Source organism: Lemur catta, chromosome 1, assembly GCF_020740605.2.
Source record: "Lemur catta isolate mLemCat1 chromosome 1, mLemCat1.pri, whole genome shotgun sequence".
In the NCBI taxonomy this organism is placed as follows: domain Eukaryota; kingdom Metazoa; phylum Chordata; class Mammalia; order Primates; family Lemuridae; genus Lemur; species Lemur catta.
In genome coordinates, this window is record NC_059128.1 from 274,457,369 (window position 1) to 274,477,879 (window position 20,511).

At 49.4% G+C, this 20,511-nt stretch overlaps 2 protein-coding genes across 3 annotated transcripts in view; one reads left to right on the forward strand and one right to left on the reverse strand.

The window, feature by feature from the left end:
• The first annotated feature begins 316 nt into the window (after positions 1 to 316).
• LOC123630684 (melanocortin 2 receptor accessory protein) lies at positions 317 to 3,825 on the forward strand. The gene is given in 6 exon segments (XM_045540544.1): positions 317 to 410; positions 3,240 to 3,327; positions 3,329 to 3,442; positions 3,444 to 3,497; positions 3,499 to 3,539; positions 3,541 to 3,825. Coding segments are annotated over 6 exon segments (354 nt in total). The 5' UTR covers positions 317 to 381; the 3' UTR covers positions 3,569 to 3,825.
• Positions 3,826 to 5,670: 1,845 nt separating this feature from the next.
• The window catches only part of URB1 (URB1 ribosome biogenesis homolog), a 70,138-nt gene continuing 55,297 nt past the window's right edge, over positions 5,671 to 20,511 (reverse strand). For both annotated transcript variants that reach the window (XM_045540543.1, XM_045540542.1), the window contains exons 31-39: positions 15,867 to 16,027; positions 15,167 to 15,278; positions 13,451 to 13,557; positions 12,776 to 12,919; positions 11,476 to 11,585; positions 10,240 to 10,437; positions 8,703 to 8,944; positions 7,497 to 8,096; positions 5,671 to 6,469 (exon numbers count right to left, since the gene is read on the reverse strand). In XM_045540543.1, coding sequence (XP_045396499.1) covers positions 6,288 to 6,469; positions 7,497 to 8,096; positions 8,703 to 8,944; positions 10,240 to 10,437; positions 11,476 to 11,585; positions 12,776 to 12,919; positions 13,451 to 13,557; positions 15,167 to 15,278; positions 15,867 to 16,027 — 1,856 coding nt within the window. In that variant the 3' untranslated portion in view covers positions 5,671 to 6,287. The remainder of the gene's footprint in view (positions 6,470 to 7,496; positions 8,097 to 8,702; positions 8,945 to 10,239; positions 10,438 to 11,475; positions 11,586 to 12,775; positions 12,920 to 13,450; positions 13,558 to 15,166; positions 15,279 to 15,866; positions 16,028 to 20,511) is intronic.

The window sequence follows — 20,511 nt, forward strand, 5'->3', positions numbered from 1 at the left end:
GTCCATCCTGTCACACAGAGCTGCCCAGAGCCCTTTCTTCTCCCTCCCAGGAGGCAAGGGGAAAGAGGGCCCACCCACCCTTCAGGTCTTTCCTCTGAGCAGAGCCATGTGGTGCCACACAATTTTATTCACCGTTTCCCCTGACAAAAAGCCACTTCCTTGCTTCCTTCTTCTTTTTATGGTTAATGGAAAATCTTCCCAACGGTAACAGCTGAGAGGCTGGAAGGAGCATGGACACCTACACTCAGGGCCCCAATTCCGCAATAGCTGGGGGCTCGCTGACATCAAGCTGCATCTCTTCCTCCTGCAGATTCCATTGTCATTGCCTTCTGGGTGAGCCTGGCTGCCTTCGTGGTGCTCCTCTTCCTCATCTTGCTCTACATGTCCTGGTCGGGCTCCCCGCAGATGAGGTAAGAAGGGGTGTGGGTACGTGGGCAACTCAGATGCCGAATGATGAGTATTGGTACAGGCTGAGAATCCCTTATCCACAATGCCTGGGATCAGAAGTGCTTCTGATTTCAGATTTTGGAATATTGGCATTATCCTTGCCAGAAGAACATCCCAAATCCAAATTCTGAACTCTGACATGCCTGAATGAGCATTTCCCTAAACATTATGTCAGTGCTGAAAAAGTTCTGGATTTTGGAGCATTTCAGATGTTTGGATTTGGGATGCTCAGCCTGGACACCCATGCAATGAAGCACCCAGCAATAAAAAGGCATGTAGTACAGATTCGTGCCACAGCACGGATGGACCTCGAAAGCCTTGTGCTAAGGGAAAGGAGCCAGACACAAAGGCCACATGTTGTACCATCTCATTCACATGAAATGTCCAGAATGGGCAAATCCAGACAGACAGAAAGCTGGGGGTAGGACAGGGGGAGCGGGAGTGACTGCCATGGATTTCTTTTGGGGATGACAAAAATGTTCTAAAATGAGATTTATAATGATGGTCGCACAACTCTGTGAATGTACTAAAGACCACTGAATTGTATCCTTTAAGTGAGTGAACTTTATGGTATGTAAAATGTATCTCAATAAAGCTGTTACAGAAAATAAAGCCAAATAACCCCTTGTTCCAGGTAAGTCTTGCCAGCTACAGCTCACCAGGAAAACGGGACCCTAAGTCGGGCATCTAGGACCACCATCTGTCACTGAGTACCTGCTGTGCACTGCAGTGGTTCAATGGAGGGGAAACGCAGGAGCTCCAAGTAGTAATTAGAATCTCGCTGGTTATGTTAATTCCCCTGTGCTGAACAATTAGCTGCCACATCCCATTTTCCCATCTAGGTCAATCAGCCCTCACAGCTGCTGCTATTCTACTAACTGTTCTTAAAAGGGACCCTATATCCTGCCATAGCTCACAGGACCAATGGTGGGCAACTGCCCCAAAGAGGGCCCATCCCCTAGAGACTGGCCAATGCCACATGTACTGGCAGAAGAGCTGAGGCCAGATCCTGTCTTTGGAATTTGGATTCAGGAACCTGAGACATGGACCAGGTGGTTATGGGGCCTGTGCTGAGTGGTCCAGGAGGAGGACTAGGGCTGGTGTCACTATGGACCTTCATGTCCCTGTGGACATAAGTCTTGGGCAGCGGAAACCATGAGTAATGTAGGAAGCTCGTCAGACAGAGACGGGCAGAGCTGTTCTACAGAGGAGGAGGTGAGGGGCCTTGGAACCCCTGAGAGAACCAGAGGGCAGGCTCTGTACCTGATGGGGTCCCACCCCAGTTCTTGTGAGAAACATGGGAATTCATGCAATTTCAGGGTGACTTAGGCCATTTACGGTTGCTGTGACAGAAATCCTGAGACTGGGTAATTTACAAAAAAGTTTACCTGGGTCACGGTTCTAGAGGCTGGGAAGTCCAAGAAGCATGGCGCTGGCCTCTGCTTGGCTCCTGGTGAGGGCCTCGTGCTGAGGGAAGAATTTATTCGATCCCCTTAGAGGCCCCACCTCCCAACGCCACTATGCTGGGGACTAAGCCTGCACATGGGTTTTGGTGGGGACAAACCGTGTGTCAAGCCACAGCACAGAGCTACCTCGGAGCGGCCTCTGCCTCTTCCCCTCCCAGTGCCCACCCTTCCCCAGGAGTCTCGCCCACCGGGTCTGCACACACCGGGTCATTTCTGCTTACCTTTGGCCACACGTGGGAGGCAGCCTTGGAACAATGAAGAATCCATTCTGTTCGTTTTTAGAATTCACATTGAATTTAAGCAGGTTTTAAGCCTTCCCCCAAGACATCTAGGCAAGGGGTAAATGAATGAAGTCATCTTTCTTTGCCACTTTTCCGAGGTGAAGTCCTGTGTCAGGGGCCGTTTACAAGGGTTGTCAGTAACCCTCCCAGTGGAAAGTTCCTCTGGAGGGCACACGGGGACCGCCTCTGCCAAGTCCAGCTCCAGCGGCCGGCACAGGCCTCCTGGGCTACAATTTCAAAGGCGCAAATTGATGACGCTGTTCATCCTGACCAGCCGCAGGGCTCACTAAAGGAAATGCTCTAGAGGAACTCTGCAACAGACGTGGAATGCTTCCCGCAGCAAAGCAGATCCTTAGCGAGATTTAGAAAAGAGGAGTTGATCTCCTGAGGAAGGCAGGCGTGGAGGGCTAGAGGGAGGGAGGACAGGCATGTCCCGGGCTAGCGCCATGTGGAAGGAGGGCCTCTGCCCCAGTGGGTCCCTCCTGGTGCTCTTCGTTCACACGAGCGTCGTAACCACGTGCAAGCTTGTTTTCTAGCTTGGACAGCCATTGATACAGCACCTCATTTCATCCTGATGACACCTACGAGGAGATTAGTGTCCCATTTTAGGGATGACACAGAAAGCAGGTGGGAAGTGCTGGCCGGGGCTCACGCCAGGCAGCCATGTCCCCTGCCCCAGCACCTCCAGCGGCGAGAATCCACCCAGTAGGGATGCGTTTCTAGTCAAGACACAAGCTGGCTTGGGGGCCGGCTATGAAAGAGCTACATTCAGACACGTGGCTGGAGGGAGGTCAAACCTGTCCCAATTGTAAATGAATGTAAGATGAGTGACCCCGAGGAGAAGACTCTAGACCTGTCCTGACAAAGTACTTCCTCCCTGTTGAGCTCTCTCTACAATGGCCACCTTTGCGAGGCCCTGAGAGGTGGCTCCCGTGGCCTTCCCTGCGGGCTCTGGGCGGGCAGGAAGGTGCGGCAGGAAAGCGCCCCGGTGCCGACCCTTCTCCAGCCACTCCCCTGACGCCTGTCTCTCCTGCTCTGTCCACAGGAACAGCACCCAGCACCACCAAACCTGCCCCTGGGGGCACAGCCTCAACCTGCCCCTCTGCATCCAGAGGCACCTGCAACGCCACAGGGCCCCCCCAGGGGACCTCACAGGCTCCAGCAAGCTCGGTGGAGGACCCAGGGAGCAGAGCTGGCCCTGACCAGCGGCCGCAGCAGGAGAGCCCCTCAGCCTCGCCCCCCCAGGGACCCCCAGGCCAAACCCACTCTCCTCTGGGAACTGGCCCTCGACGGTGGGCCCCAAGGCATCAGCTGACGTCAGGAACAAGCCCAGGGAGCCTCCCCCGAGACAAAACCTCTCAATTGCAGAATTGACACCAGCAGGCCAAGGCCGTAGCTGAGTGAACTGGTGAATCAAACCAACCTGGGCACACACAGTCTGTCTAGAGGCTGTCTGCACGCAGCAGCAGGTGCGACTCCAGGAGGTGCACCACGTGCCTCAGACAAAGGCGTGCAAATGGCCCTTCGAGCACAGAAGAGTTGTCCCGGGTACTGATTTTATTTAGCGCACTTAAGCTGCTTACCTATGGTTATGTTCGCTTTGGGAAGGACGGGAAAATAAATATATATGAAGTGAGAGAAAACAACACTCGCTTACTGATATTTACTGTGCCACTTGCCTATTCCTTCCGTAATGTTTTCTCAGCCCCAAGTTCACCTGGTCCATCTGTAGCTTTGTTGGGACGTTGGGGAAGCCTGCAGGGTCCCCATCCGTCTTCCACTGACAGGCCCAGACATGGTAGTGTCTGCCCTGCCGGGTCAGGGGACCCGAGTCACACCCCTGACCTCCCTGCAGCCTCTCAAAGACAGAGCCCACGCAGCAGCTCCCCTGGAGGGAGGGCAGCCCGGCCTGGCAGCCAGCGCCCACGCCCAAATGCTGTCACAGAACGAGAGCTCTTGAAGCCGGCAGGAAGGGTCCCATTCGGGATGTGACTTTATGTGACTGCAGATCTGAGATGCTCGAAGGATCTAGTGCTCCAGTCCCCGGCAGCCCTGTCTCAGGGGAGGGGGCTGGTGGATTTTTAAAATAAATGTACCTCTGCTTTTTTAACCACAGCATTTAAAGTATTATAATTTAGTGTTTTGTATTTTAAGTCAGAGTGAAGAGCATGTACAGTCTATTCTCCATGGGGCGAGACTCTTCCCCTACCCCAGGTGACCAGAAAATATAATTCTACAAGGTGAGGACAGGCCCGGCCTCCCCACCCTCCAGGGCAGTGACCTAGAAGGCAAGACGTGGGAGGCAGACCAACGAGCTCCAGAGACCAGAGACGCTGGAAATGTGTCCTCACTTTACTCAGCTGAGAGCCAGCTCTGGAGCGCTTGCTGCCACCTGTCCTTGTTTGACTTGTTCCTGTCGGGTACCGCCCACCGCAACTCTGCTCCTGGAGGGCGGCTCACCACAGAGAAGGAGCGGGGGACAGAGTTTCTCCAGTGCTGGCGCTTGGGCACCCAGGGAAGGAAAGCAGGACCAGGGAGCTCCAGGGCAACTCCCCCTTCCCCAGGACTCACGACAGCAGAGGGAAGGGTGTCACCATGTCAGCTGGCATGAGCCCACCCAGCCATGCAGGGGAATCAAATCCCACCCAGGCGTTGGGGCCTAGGAACCTGGGAGGCAGCTGAGGCCTGGAGTCTGGGCTGGAGTCGTGGAAACCCGCCCCACTCCCACCCCTCCCTGCACTCCCAGAGGCCTGGAGTTCAGGGTCTTCCCCAGGCCACTGTCCTTCTGGCCAGCGCCCCTCAGCACCAGCGCACAGAACTGCCTGCACCAGAGGACATCTCCGCACACAGGCTGCAGACAGGTAAGGATAACAGGGAACCAGGAAGAGAAGAGAAAGGAAGACGCAGCCTTTACTGACCAGTGCTTGGGTGAGTGCAGCTTGAATCCAAATGCAGGATTTCCACCTCAGTATAGTCTCAAGGAGTACTGCCCTGAGGTTTTTGGTGAGGGCAGGGAAGGGGACAGAGGAGGTAAGTGATCCTTGCTTTTTAGACAACGAGCCCTATTTGTGGGGAAGGGACTGCATGCAAACAAGCATCACTCTTGCCTTGGTTAAAACCTCAAGTCACCTAAACACATAGGAAAAATTCTAAAGAATACTGGTGGTATACAGGGTAAATTACAGGGTAAATGTGTAAGATGAAACCAAGCCATTTCCAGCGCTATGTATACCATGTGGCAAATAAAACTGCCACCTCCTAGGTGACAGAGCAGACCCCAGGAGCCCAGTGTGTGCAGGAGGGTTTTAAGCAGACAAGGATTTTATCTGTGAAAACTGTGAAATTTCATACTGACTTTTTTTCCAGCTACAACACTAATACATGAACCTTACACGTCAAATTCTGACCTACAAAATGCAGGCCTCTGTGGAATAAAAATAGACTGTTAACCTCAATTAGAGCAAAACACAAAAACCTTACAAAAATAGACATTTATTAAGAAGAAGTTATAAAGTTCAAAATCCCCTCCTTGAAACATAACTTTAAAAAATACAGGGTTGTCTTTGCAAAGCAGAGGTGTAATCATTTTTATACTTTAAGAATTCAGCACAACATCCCTTTATTTAATAAAATAACAAACACTGGTAGGAACTAATTTATTCAAAAAGTCACACTAAACTTTGTTAGCCAACTTCTTAGGAAAAAACTTTTACATCTCCTGTGCTCATCAAAAAATATCAGACATATTTTTTGACATTTTAGCTTTAACATCCACGAATCCCTTCTGCACTCAGGACTATACTACCTCAGCTTGAGGTACTTCTCTGAAGAACAAGAGAGGGAAGGTCTTACCCAACTCGCCTGAAGGGCCCCACACTCATCACAGCTGGGTGCTCGGTACACAGTCCCTTGAATTTATGATTCACTGGCTGGTTAAATAAAGTCTTCTCAACTCGTCCTGTCAGAGAACTGAGTCAGTGCACTGAACCTGTCACTTCACACACCTTCCCCAGAGACCCTTGGCTGAACCAGACTTCTAGAAGCTGGTGCTCGAGGCGCTGGTCACCGGGCTGAGTCCGCAGCCAGCAGGGAGTTACACGTCCGAGGCTGCGGCACTGAGGTCCCTGCAGAGCACGACGATGGCCTCCTCCTCACCACTGGGCACATCCTCCGCGGCGTCACAGACCATTCGCATGTGGGCTAAGAGGGTGTCTGGCCGCGGGGCCCCCAGCCAGACGTCCTTCACGTACAGAGACACCAGGAAGGCTGCGGAGGCTGGGGGAGGGTGAGAAACAGGCCATCAGCACGCACACGCCTCGGCGTAAAGCCAGTCATCCCGCCCTCGACCAGGCGCTCTGCCACCCACCCCAGTGAGCCGTGCCACTGATAATCACATAATTAACTTTCGCGTTCATCTTTTTTGTTCACTTTGCCATTTGTGTTTCTTCTGATGAATGTATGTGGATCCCCTAAAAGAGTTACCGTAAGACAAGCCTCTTCCTGGTTCTCACCACCCAGGCCAAGAACCAGAACTGAACTTTGAGAAGCACCTTCCGGAATCATTTCCTATCACTTCTTCAGTGGTACGGGTGAGGAGGAAAAGAGAAAGTTTCACAGGCAAAAAGACTCAATTCTCAGACTTCAGCCAGATGAGAGACAGCGGTCACCCCTGCTACCAGGCGAGTTCACCTGCCAGGCTGCCGGCCGTGCCCTGCTCCCCTCCGCGAAAGGAACAGCCCTCCTGGGCCAAGGAGGCTACAGCCACCTCTCGAACTCTCTCACAGCCATCCAAGGCCAGCGCTGTTCATTTATTCGTTCGCTCACTCACGCAGTCAAACCTTCAGGCTCCTGCTCTATGCCAGGCACGTGGGGTGCCGTTCGTGTATCCGAGTGCTTGTGCAGACACGCGTGCGTACGTGAGCGTGCAAGTACACACACACACACCTGGGTGTGGTGCGACGCAGACTTCTTCATTTGGGTAATGGTCAGAAAACCTGCTGTGCAGGGGCAGGAGGCCCTGGCGGGACACCGAGGTTTGAGGGGCCCTTTCTCCCCTGCCACCACGACCGGCACTGCCGCTTTCCCGAGAGCCACGGCAGAGACTTCCCTCCCCTCACGTTCAGCGCCGAACAGCAAACTCCCGGCAACGCCCAGGACTGTGGCGAGGGGCTGCCGCAATACTTACAGTCCCACGCTGGGGAAGCTTCCGGCAGAAACCTAACAGGCTCTAAGAACAGAAGTGACCCCACCCCCACGCCCACTCACGTGTCTCTTCAGCCTCTGAAGGGAGAACCAGCCTTACCTCGCGTGGCTCCCTCCTCCTGGCTCAGGGCGGAGAGGGACAGGGCCTCCACCGCGGGGTGGAGGGGGCTCCCCGCCCGGCCCTGGGCGGCCACCAGCTGCAGCATGACCGTGTTGAACACGCAGGCCACCTCCTGCGCAGGCCCCGCCAGCCCCTCGGCACCGCACAGCCGGCTGTACAGCCTGAATATGCTGCTCCTCACGGCACTGTCCCCAAGAAGGTCAGCCACGACCACCCGGTGTGGCAAAATGTGGCCCTTAAGCCAGCCGAGGAGTCCTGCAGCCTCCGCCCTGCTGAGCGGGTGCTCGGCCACAGAGCGCAGCACCCAGCTGGCCGCCAGGGAAGCGGCGGCGTCCATGGGACCCGGTACCTCAGTCCCGGGGCTGGCCCAGTCCGCGCGCTCCTGAGCAGGTTCAGGGCTGGGGATCACTGGCCCCCAGTGAGTCAGTATGGACCTCAGGAGGCCTCTGCACGTCTCCAAGCTGGATGCCTTCAGCCCAGCGTCGGCCACTTCCTCTGCCTCCCCGGGCCTCCTCTTTCGGCCCCGAGGGCCTTTGGCTCGGGCTGTCACGACAGGCTTGTTCTTATCCTTGAGCATTTCTGTTAAATGCACAGAGAAGAAGGGCAATGACACTGGTGTCCTTCCAGCCCACACAGACCCAGAGTTGCAGGGGGAGGGTTGTGTGTGCGGATGGGGACAGACAGGAGGAAGCTGACTTATCCTGGGCACTTGGCACTGCTCCCACACTCGGAGCATGGCAAGTGCACAATATTTCACTGGGGCTGTCATCATTGTTATTATAATGAACTCATCAATCCTCACAACATGGGTAGGTGCCATCATTATCCTCCTTCACATATGAGGGATCAGAGCTCACATCCAGGAGGCCTGGCACCGGTCTGTTCTTTTGACCCTGCGCTATATGGCGAGGTGGAGACACATAACTCCTGGCCATTCCCTGCCCCCTTTCCAGGTGAGCACCCTGATCTTCAGGCAGGTTAAGTGATTTACCCAGAGGAAAAGAGCGGCTAAGCAGCAGAGGCTCCCACCCGCTCCCTAGAGCTCGAACACTAAAGTGTCCCATCTCTGAGCCTCCTCGGCTTTGGAAACGCTACTCAGAGAGGAGGTGAGAGAGACGCACACTGTGGCCGCTCTGGTTGGACCTGGAGCACAGTTTGGGGACAGTCACGGGCTCTCACACTCACTCATTAGCTCCCTGACTTGGCACTTCTCAATGGCTGCTCTCAGGTCTTCTTGAAGCTTGATGTCTCTTTCAATGAGGCTCCACTTGTGCAAGAGGACAAGGACGTCCTTGGTGGAGAGCACTGTCTCATTCACCGTGAATCGGTTCATGTCCTTGAAGGCCCGTATGACGGTAACCCTGTACCTCAGCACTGAGTCAAGAGTCTCGAAGAAGGCGATCAGCTGGGCGGAGGCCAAGGTGGGCCTGTTTGGGAGCCAATGTTACAGACTGAGCAAAAGCTGCCTCCTGCCCTGGCAGCCAGGACTGGGGTGGCCTGTCAACCCTGCATACCCAGAGGTACAAACAGGCCATCCGGGAACCAGGTTCCCTTTACAAAAGACATCTAGTGTGGGCCCCCGGGACACAGAACAGGAAAAAGTGAGCCACTCCAGGGAGGCAGAAAGGGGAACCCAGAGTCCGATCTCTACCCTGAAGGCACAGAAATCTCCTGGGAAACCTTGGCTAAAGCAGGAAGCCAAGCAGAGAGAGCTTGAGGGTCAGGGTGCTAAGAGCCCAGCAAACTCCACTCCAGGACTGCTGATTTCCCTCCGTTTCACGGACTATCAGCCTCATGTGAAAAAGGCCCAGGAAGGCCCTGGGACAGCATTCCCACCCACGGCTGCAAACCGGAGTGACGGTCACCAGCAGGAAGATCTCTCTGAACTCCAAGAAATTTTAAATCCTATAACGTATGTTCCACACAATTTTAAAAGTAAAATCATTATTTCAAATCAGTTCACAGACACCAACGTGTCTTCTGACAGCCCCAAAATAAGAAACATGACTATCCAGCACTGACTTCATTCAATTTAGAACAATATGAAACAAAATGCCCTGTTCTTTATGAAAACATTTTTCACTCTGAGATCACAATCCATTTGCTATCAGTCTTCTGGTTCTAGTTAGCATACCCCAGCTCCCAAATCAGAAATACTGAGTGCACAATGAGTATTTCCTACAACATGGAGGAATGTGAGAAACATTTAGCTCTCCTGAGGAAACCAAAAGTATAATTAAAAGACATCAGATGAAAATACTGAAATATTCCATAAAATTCATGGACAAGTGAGTCTTGGCAGGCTAATAAAGGCAAAAAGGCAAGTTTGGGACCACCCTGTCTTAGGTTAGGGTCATGGAAAGTATGTTCTTTCCACAAAACATCACTTTATTCACATGTTTGAATCAAAACATCGAGGTAGATGGCTCGCCTGCTAAAAATGACCCCATATGACACACTCTAGGTTTCTAAAAGTATGGTAAATACTCAGGGGCTTGACGAGAAGCCTTGTAAACCTGAAAAGAAGGAAGGAGCTAAAATAGATGTTCTGATGCCACCTACACCTGACACTGGCACTCTGCCCCAGTCCACACTAGGCCACCGTCCTGAGCACACCTGCACACCTGTGAGTCACGACTGAGGCATGGTATCCACAGGTGACAGACCAACACAGCACCAAACAGGCACACTAAGGGGTCACCCTGGTGGGGGGAGGGCTCACCTCAGGTGCTTCATGAGTATGAGGAGAACATAAAGGAACTCGTTGACCAGGTGCAGGGCAAGCAGCTTGGGGGGCTCCCGGGGACTGGGCTGGCCGGGGGGCTGGCTCTCCCACTCCACTCCTTTGTCCCCCAGGTTGGTCACCCACAGTGTATGCAGCAAGGAGATCACGTTGGACAGCAGTGGAGTTTCCAGAAACCTGAAACCAAACACAGCAGCTTTCGATCTTGGCCACAACCTCGTCTTTCAACTAGATCAGACCATTAGAGGTAGGGTGGGTGGGAACCTCAGAACAGAGTATGACAGCAGTGACGGTACTGAGCAGTGGCCTGGCATGCCCCCCACCCCCAGCAAACAGGGTGCCTGCTGTACAAGTGCAGCTTTGATACAGGACAAGGCCCCCTGTTCCTTTCTAACCAGAAGACTGCCCTAAGTCCCTCCGGAAATTCTGGAGCCACTGCAGTACACTCATAAAAGCTGTCCTGTTCCTGACAACTCAAATTTCTAAAACAAAATTATCAGCTAAGAATAGATAATTAGCCAATTATGCAATTTATAAATCTTAAACAGTCTTGAAGTTGATGTCCAAAGACACAACTTAATTCCCCAGCTTACAGCATTGAGTTCTTGGGAAGACAGAGCCCTCCTGCCAAGCGCTGTCTGCTGTGACTCGGCCTTCACCTTTCCAGACAGCCTCAAACCCAGGAGGAGATTACCAGGAATCACGATACATCATCACCCCCAGCCCCTCACCACTGTTCCAGCCCCGGCTCCTCACCGAGCGCCCAGACCACGTGTGGACAGTGGAGCCCTGTAACTCACAGTCACACTGGGGACTACGACCTTTCTACCTCAGGCAGAGGCTGCAGTCGTTATAGCCTTAGATAACAGGACACTATCTCAGACCACGTACTGCCGGCCAGCACACCAGGGGAGTTCGAAGTGTACATAACAGAGCCAGAAGGGCCGGCGGAGCCTCTGCCAAATGTGAACAGCAGCTGGTGTCTGTCCTTCCACGGCAGATGAGAGACACTCAAAAAAAAGGGATTTACGTGGAGGAAAAACCATTTTGGTATTATCAGGAGCCATTTTTATCAGGCTTATGGTGGCGTTCAAGGACACTGTTTCAGAGTGCATGGAATTTGCTGGACATTTCCAACTGACAGTAACGATGATCACCGTCTCCGTTCCACTCTCTGCCCATCGGACACACACCCCTCATGCAAACGGTACTCACTTGCTCTCAAGGATGTGTAAGATCCACGTTAAAAGGCTATAGTCCCGTATGATTTCATAGGCAGATTTGGCAACCTGGGCAGCATTCTGTAGAATTTCCAGAATACAATTCTAAAAACCCAAAACAAAATGTTACTTTTCAGTGGGAAAACCTTATTTGCTTGATCAAATGAACAATTTTTAAAATATAATGGTATGTTACAATTATAGGTGCCTGTTGCAAATGAAGTTTGCTTTAGTAAGTCTGTCAGAGTGGTGGCCATGCAGGAACTCACCTTTCCCCACAGGTGACAGCCAGAGGACACAGACTCCTATAGCAATCACAGCCCAGGGGGAATGCCCACTTCTGCAAATCCATTATGTGGCACCATCCACAAGCAAAGATACACCATGGAAACCAAGCAGCCCAGACACGCAGCAGCCTGAGCCGGAAGAAAATGCAGGCAGTCCACTTTGTCCCCCAGGTTTTACCACCTGGAAAGGAGGACATAGAACGGGACTGCCTCCTGAACCGTTCGCAGGCTGCTTCAGAATTCTCACACGCTATGGGAACAAAAAGCTACTGTAGTGCTCCGATTCAGTTTGTTCAACTGTGTTTCTCCATCCTGACTTGTTCCTATTTACCCACATTTTATGTAATATCAGACGTATGAGCTGACCAGGCTAGAAATTAATCAAAATACCTAAAGCTTTTCCTATTTACTTCTTCTAACTACCTGTGGTATTTAGAAAACACATGGATCAGCTCACGGTTCTAGGGGACAGAGCTAACGCACAGGCTCCCCGATTAGCTCAGGGAGACGGTCCGTTCCACCCTGACTCCTGCTTCCCAGCCAAGCTTTGGTGACGCACAGCTTCTGGACAGTACGTGAAATCCTGGTGGCTCAAGAGCTCCTCAGACAAAGTCCCTCCATCACTCATGGGCAGAATCTGTTCCCAGACTTCTTGGCCAGCTCCTAAGACTCCTGATTACTGCTGATCAGTCCCTCTCTCTCTATGGCAAAATAAAGAGGCCTTCGTATCAGCCAAGGACACAGCCGGAGGGCCACAGTGAAAGCATTTCATCAGAGGACAAATGATACGGGCAGTTACAACACTGTGGCCTCGGATGAATCCGCCCGTGCCACCGGCCGGCAACTGGAAGAGCATCAGCAGTTCCTCATTTTCCCCAGTGGAAAGGCGGGTTGGGGTCTGTGGTGTCCAGGCCGGGAACAGAATTCCCACGGACTCGGCTTCTGAGTAAAACCTTGAGGAAGGGCACAGACCTTTGGGCCGTAAATAACCTTGCAGAAGCCACATACCTGCGCCCCTTCGTCACACAGCGGGCTGTGGAAGAAGGACAGGATGATGTGGAAAACGCCGCGCCGCGCGTACAGCTCGTAGCAGTGCTTGTCTCGGATGCCCTGCCGCAGCACGCCCAGCACCCACTCCTGCTCCACCTTTTGCTGTAACCCAGGCACACGAGAAACCACTGTTAGATAAGCGGAAGCCCCTTTATCTGACCATCCTTCAAACACCTCTGTTTTCAGTAGTGGCAAAGACTGTGCTGCAGCAGCCTTGACCTCCCTCTCTGATTGCGTTATTGAGCATCCTTAATTTCACCTTTGATTCTGTTTCTTCAGGAATAAAGGACCAAGTCAAGTTTAAACACTGAACTTAAAGTCAGGTAGGTGTTTTATAAAAGAATATTTAATATTTAACCCAGTGATTCACCAAGAACCATAAAACTCAAGACTCTAAAGTAGAGTTTTTAAGGTTTAGAAGCTACGTAAAAATTAACTCCTGGAATGAAAACATTCCTACGCGCCCATCTGCATGAGCTGTTAGTTTTGTGACCTTCTTGCTCTCACACTGCTTATTCAATCATGCTGACTGTGCAGCAAACAGAATTGATGGGGAAAATGTCAGAATGACAACAGTGGCGGAATAACTCAATCCAGGAGTCTCCGGGGGACTTAGAGGACTGGAAGCATTACCTCGAAGTCGGAGCTGTAGAAGAACTGGTAGAAGCCTGGCACTTTGTCCATATTCAAATACTCATGTGACAGCAGGAACTTGCTGATCTTCAAGTACATATGCTCCTCTGAGAACACAGGCAAACAGTCACTCACAACAGGCACCGGCAGGACACCCCACGGTCTGGCAGAATCAGGGGTAGGTATTTTGGGGACAAAAGCTCCATAGGCACTGTTCCTATGGAGCTTTTGTCCCCTTACCCAGATTACTAGTTCTTGAGAACGAGAATATAATTAGACACCTCAGTTCTACACTGAACACAGGCTTCCTCTCCTGGCTCAGAAACCACTGCTGGGAGTGGAGCCCTTCACAGACCTCGCCCTCTCCCCAGCTGTGGTCCCACAGCACAAGCTCAAACCAGCGGGTGGGCGGAGGGGGACTGGGCCACACCCAGCACAGATCAGGGCTGATACCACACCCACCTGCCCCACCTGCCCCAGCCTCTCACTGAAAGGAACTATCACAGCAGGGGCGGCTCGACACTGACACGACCGGGCCCCTGGGCTCTGGAATGCAACAAGGCAGGAGGACAGTCACCCCTCCTGCCACTTCCCACCCTTGGATCACGGGCTCCAGTCTGTCCAGACCAGGGGCAGCCTCTGAGTCCACCTGTGACGATTGCTGCCCTCCCTACACATGCCCCACCCCGACATGTCCCCACGGGGACAGAGCTGCATATGGGACCAAAAACATCTTGGTCTCTGCTAATTCTTTTCTTTCCTCCCCAGATTTACAAGGCAAGGAAAAAAATGAAACGGGAACAGATGAAAATCAGATCTGAATTCTAATAGCAACTGATTACAAACTAATTATGGGGCCTTGGCTTGGGGCCTCAGTTTGGGGGGCGGTGTGGGGGGAAGTTAGTTGGGGGGCTGTTTCCTCATCTGAAATGTGACCACATTACACTGAAAGACCCTTGTGGGCCCTGATGGTACAATACTCTATGATTTTTCTCTTGATAACATAAATATAGGTCTTATGATGAACTAACTCCTCCTAGTCACACTACCTTAGCTGTGGTACCCCTGTTCTCATGAGTGACAGAAAGGAGCCGTGTTCCATTGCCTTGGGTTACGCATGCACGGTACTCACAGGCCACAGGCTTTCTAGCCTAAGCACGAATCAATGATTAGTAATTGCAGTCATGGCGGCAGCTAACACTGATGGGCACAGAGCACGATCTGTGTCACCCTCACAGGAGTCCCAGAGGCAGGGGGTGCTGTTATCACCCGCATCATGCAGAGAAGAGACTGAGGCAGGGAGAGGTCCAGGACACTCTGAGTCTGCGCTTTTAGCCCTGGGGTTACAGTTCCTACGCTGTGATCAGCCCAGGTTTTTATTTCAGTTTTATACAACTACAAGCAGAGATGATTATGCATCCTTTCCCCCCAGAACACACTGTTCTGCACTTGGCTTTTCCATTTCATTTTTTCTGGATTTCATCCCACAGGGGTCCATACAGAGCTTCCTCACACCCATTGTTTAGTTACTGTCCATTATCGATGATGGGCATTTACGTGGCTCCAAACCTTTGCCACTATGAAAACTGAGTGACCCTGAACATGTCATTTCTCACAGATGTGTGATCGATTGTATCTGTTGGATTAATTCCTAGGAGTGGACTTGCTCAGCCTCAACTTTTCAGTTTCTCTTCAACCTAATTCCATCAGCAGTACCTGGTTTCAAAATCTGCAAGGCCGCTTTGGCAATGAAGAGAGCCAAGGTAAAAGTGAGTCTCATGTTCTGAGTTCGAATCCCATTCCGGACTACATCCAACAGGTAAAGGAGCTTAAAAACAGAAAAGAAAAAACAAGACGAGCATTGTCAGAACTGTGGCTGGTGCTGCCTCATGCAGCTGAACCACAGCTCTGCAGCACGTGCCTGCTCCTCACAGCCCTGGGGCCCCCGGAGACGGAGCTCACAGTGGCAGACGCTCTGCTTGCCACCATCTCAGGAACACCTTTTGTTTTCCTTTTTGGAGTCAGGCATGTGCTCAACAGCAGAGAGAAGCCTGGCACCATGGCCTGAAAATCCAATCCGCTCTTGTCTCTCTACCACCAGGGTGTGCGGGTTTCTGATGCTCAGTGTGCTGTAAGAGCTACCTTAACAACTGAGTTCAGACCAAAGAAGTGTTCCACAGAAGTCAAACCGTTTTTTCTACCCAAGCACAAGCAGAGAGTCTGTAAGGAGAAACCTTTCTCAACCTCTGCAGAGGGCTGAGGATCAAAGGCAACCTCCTGCATCACCTCCTGAAGGGAACAGACTTTGGCTCTTTGGCAGGTCTCCTGGTTTCCACCAAACTGGGGCGACAGCCAGTTCTCTGGAGCCCACCAGGCCTACCCTCAGCCCCGGAGGATGTCCCCTCTTCCTACTTACCTGGGACTGCTCTCGGAACCGTGCCCCCTCCACGTGTGAGTAGTAGGCCGCCAAGACAGAGTAGGCCGCAGCACGCATCTGGGGGTCGTAGCTGCTGAGGGCTGTGACAGTCAGGCCCAGAGCATTGGAATCCAGAAATTTCCGACAATCCACCACAAATTCTACAGGAAACAAAATACAGCATTAAACACACACAATGTGATTTCATGATTCTGTGCAACCTGGGGAATTAAATTTCCTTTTGCATCTTACCAATGTCAGCTATGTGTGCTAGGCACAAGGAATGCAAGTTTTTCTCAGCTCCCCCTAATTTCTGCTAAAGTTAGACAAAAGACTTCCTTTCTATGGCAATAATTACCCTGCCTTCGTTTCTAAAACATTTGTACATCCCAACCAGGACAATGTCATTACTTCTCATAAACACTCAACGAGCCAGAGAACGAAGTGACACTGAGACCCACTATTGAGATGCCAGCGGCCTGAGAAACACAAGTGGGGAATCAGCAGAGAAAATCGGCCCCCAGTGTCCGCCTCGTCCAGCCCACTGCCCCGAGGTTCCTGTCTAGAAGCACCACTGAGGAAAATACGTAAGGCCGTGAGAGCGGGAAAATTCAGCCGGCACAGACCAGCCTGACAACGGATTCTCTTCCATCCACTCTGCAACCCTAGTTCTTTCTTCAAACAAGTAAGAAAAATCTCAGGGAGGAGTGGCCCACCAAGCTTAAGCAAAAGCCACAGTAAAAAGTGGCCAATGTCCACCTGCCACCTGTGAGGCCTCGAGAAGCTCTCGATCACTCCAGGAAAGGACGAGGCTGAGAGAGAGGAAGCCAGACACACATGGGGACCCGCCTTCCCACAACCTTCAGGACACTGCGACTGCTCTATAATAAAAACCCAGGCCTTTTCACAAGGTAAACACTGTCAAGAAGAACCTCAGAATAGATAGGTCACCTTGTTCAAAATGATTAAACCAGTCATGATAATTACCCACAATGATGTTCTTTAGGTTGAGTTACCAGTGACCTAATAAATCTAGGAACCAAACACAAGTCAACTGAGATGACTGGGCCAAATGAGTAATCTTGGAATACACTGTTAATAAAATATATTCCATCGATAACATTTTTTAAAAGTTAGAGGAAAGACTGAGCATGTTAAGTAGAGACACAGAAGATATAAAAACCCAAACCAAGCTTCTAGAGATGAAAACAAACTAAAATATCCAAGATGAAAACTGCACTGAATGGGATTATCAGATTACACACTGCAAAAGAAACAGATTAGTGAACTTGATGACAGCAATCAAAATTACACACAACGAAACACAGAAAGAAAAAATGATCAGAACATCAGTGGGCTGCGGGGCAATTTCAAACAGCTTAACGTATGTGTAATTAAGGTCCCTGAAAAAATCTGAGAAATAATGACCAAAATTTTTCCACATCTGACCAAAAAACTATAAATTCACAGAGCCAAGAAATGCAATGAACCCCAGGCACACGAAGCACAAAGAAAATCATTGTTTGAGACCAGTGATTAAAAAAAAAAAAAAAAAAAGCTTAAAAGTAGCCATATAACATAATAATGGCAGATTTCTCGACAGAAATAATCCAATCCAGAAACCAGGAGGAACATCTTTAAAGTACTGTTAAAAATAAATAAATAAATAAACCTGTTAACCCTGAATTTTATAACCCCATCAAAGTATTTCAAAAGTTAAGACTTTTTCACACATACAAAAAGCTAAAAGAATTGGTCACCAGCAGACTTGAACTATTATAAGAAACCTTAAAGGAAGTATTTCAGGCAGAAGGAAAATGATACCAGATAGAAATCTGGATCTCCACAAAGGAATGGAGAGCCAGAAATGGGAACTATGTGGCAAATATCAAATATTTATTATCTCTTTAAAAAATAATAACTTGAAGCAAAAATAACAACCTATTATGGGGTTTTTAGCATACTGCAGTGTGATATATAATAAGAATAGCACAAAAGCCAGAACGGGTAAAATGGATCTATACTTCACATCTCACTGTTTCAAGGTTCTTATACTATACATGAAGCGGTACCATCTCACTTAAGGGTAAACTGCCTTAAACTGCAGGTATGTACCATAACCCTAAAGCAACCATCAAACACAAACGCATACACAGTTGTAGCTAAAAGTCAACAAAAAAGATATAAAATGGAGTCATATCATAATCACATTAAATATAAATGGTATACACACTCCAATTAAAAGGCAGAGATGGTCAGATTAAATAAAAAGCAGAACCTAAGTACATGCTACCTACAAGAAAACCACTTTTAATATCAAGATACAGATTAAAAGTGAAAGGATGAAAAAATAATCAGATGATTCTTGGGCTCCAACAGCTAAGGAACAAAACTTTCTAATTTTCTCATTTTTAACACGTGACTATTTTTGATGGGGGGGGAGAAGAACTCCAAAGCTTTAAAAGCATCAAACTGTGGATAAAATTATATTGTTTTGGAAAAGACGAAATGTGTTTAAGAGACACCTACATAACAAGCACACATAAATGGAATACACTTGGGAAACAGAACAGTCTAAACATTTAATATTATACTCACTAAAAACAGCCAGTATTCAGCTGGCTGGGATATTTTTAGTAATTACTGATATATAAGACAAATGGATTTTCCAAGTGTCCATGAGGAAAAGTCAATTTCATGCTTTGTGGTCATCTCTGCTAGTCTATGGAAGTCTTGGCTTTGTAACATTTATGGAAAAGAGCTGCCCTTGGGATGTGGAAAATATAATAGGCTACTCAAAAATAGTTATAAATGCCATTCTCTTTGTTTCAAGAACCTCACGAACAGCAGTTTGGCCTTCCAATAACAGACCTTCAGATCAAAATGTCTTAACTTGGACAATTATGAAGGATTAAAAAAAAAGTGCCCCAAGTTTGAGTGGGCTTTAGAAGCAGTGCAACTGTGCTGTTGGAGCATCAGAAATCTTCCTTAAGCCTCTTCTTCCACAACATCCCCCAGAGGTGTACTGCTGGGTAAGGCTCATCACAGGGAGAAAAGTCCATGGGGCCTTTACGCTGGTCATCTGGTGATGAGGCTCAGAGAACTGCCAATGGGCTTCCTGTTCTGGCAGCTTTGTGGCGTGTGTGAATAATGAGCTGCAGATTTCAGCCCAGTTCCTTGAGGACAAGAGTTCACTGTGGAAAAAGCATTTGTCACTGCCATCGCTAACAGCCTTGGCTGGCCCTGTTTCTTGGCCAAGGACTCAAAGAAGGGAAGCAGTAAGAAAATAGGTTCCCATTTTCAGCAGGGTTGAAAATGGAGCAGTGAGACTGCAGTTACTCTGAAGACTGGCAGCCACACAGAAAAACTAATCACATGCCCAATTTAGGATTGCAAAAAGTTTAGCAATGCCTGGACCCAGGTGCCACTGCAGGAAGTAAAAACACACTGTGAGACCTTTTGCTACGCTCAGTACAGCTAAATCTCACAGATACAATGTGGCATAAATGGAGCTCAACAGAAAATAATCACATCATGTATAAAATCATTTAAAGTTCAAGCACAGGGCCCTGGCCCCTTCTGGGGAGAAAGGGGCCTGAGGAGCTGCCAATGTGCTCTATTCCTTATCTCGCCAGTGGGTTCACCAAACCTCAAACCATGCACATGTAATTTGTGTACTTTTCTGTGTGTCACACTTCAACTTTAGTGCTAAGAATTTTCTCCTGCCAATGAATTGATGTCCTTCCTTTTGGTAGTCAATGAAATTTGTTTACAAATCAGACCTCAATTTTTTTGTTCAGGATGACAGGTAGCCCAGAGCAACACCTAATAAACCTACCTTTTGGGGGCTGTTTTGGTTTTTTGGTATATCTATTTCCCTCTCCACCTCTAGATTTTTGAAATGTTCCATTTCCCTGTGAATTTGTAGTGTAGCCAGTATTTTAAGCTATTGCAAATCCTTTTCAAGATTAGGATGGACATGCTCTATAAATTTTTCTACCTGATTATACCAATAAAACTTAAAATAGGATGTATTTGGAGAGTTAAAGATAAGAAAACTGCTGTCTAGTACATTTCTCTAATTTGAAAGACCATGTACTAGGTACCACTCTTTACAAATAGCCTCCCAGACTCTGCCCCACATCAAGAAAAAAAAGTACAGTATTTAAGATTTTGTGCAAAACACCAACCTCATTTTGCTACCAAATACTTCCCAAGCCATTGCCTTTTGTCTACTAAAAGCTCTATTGCAAGACAGAGGAATAGACTAAGTGATTTGTTATTATTCACAAAAGTTACAACGTTCAGCATTTTTAGGTTGTGGAAAATTTATTTTCATGTTTGACGAGAAGCTGACTTATCCAGCACCATCAAGGCACAGGGGGAAATCAGAAGAGCATCCTGGCCACAGATCTGTCTCAGTCAGCCTGCTGCTTAATCTTCACCAGGCAATTAAGATATGCATGGGCTATTACCATAATCTGACACTTGTATGAAATGCCCCCTGCTCTCTTGCAAATAAAACCAGCTTCAGCAACACAGCACAGCGCTCACCAAGGGGAGCCAGAGCCAACATAAAGGGCAATTGTGGGGAAATTGCTATGAAAAGCCAGCAGCCTCCTTTGATCTTTTTAAAAGGGATATA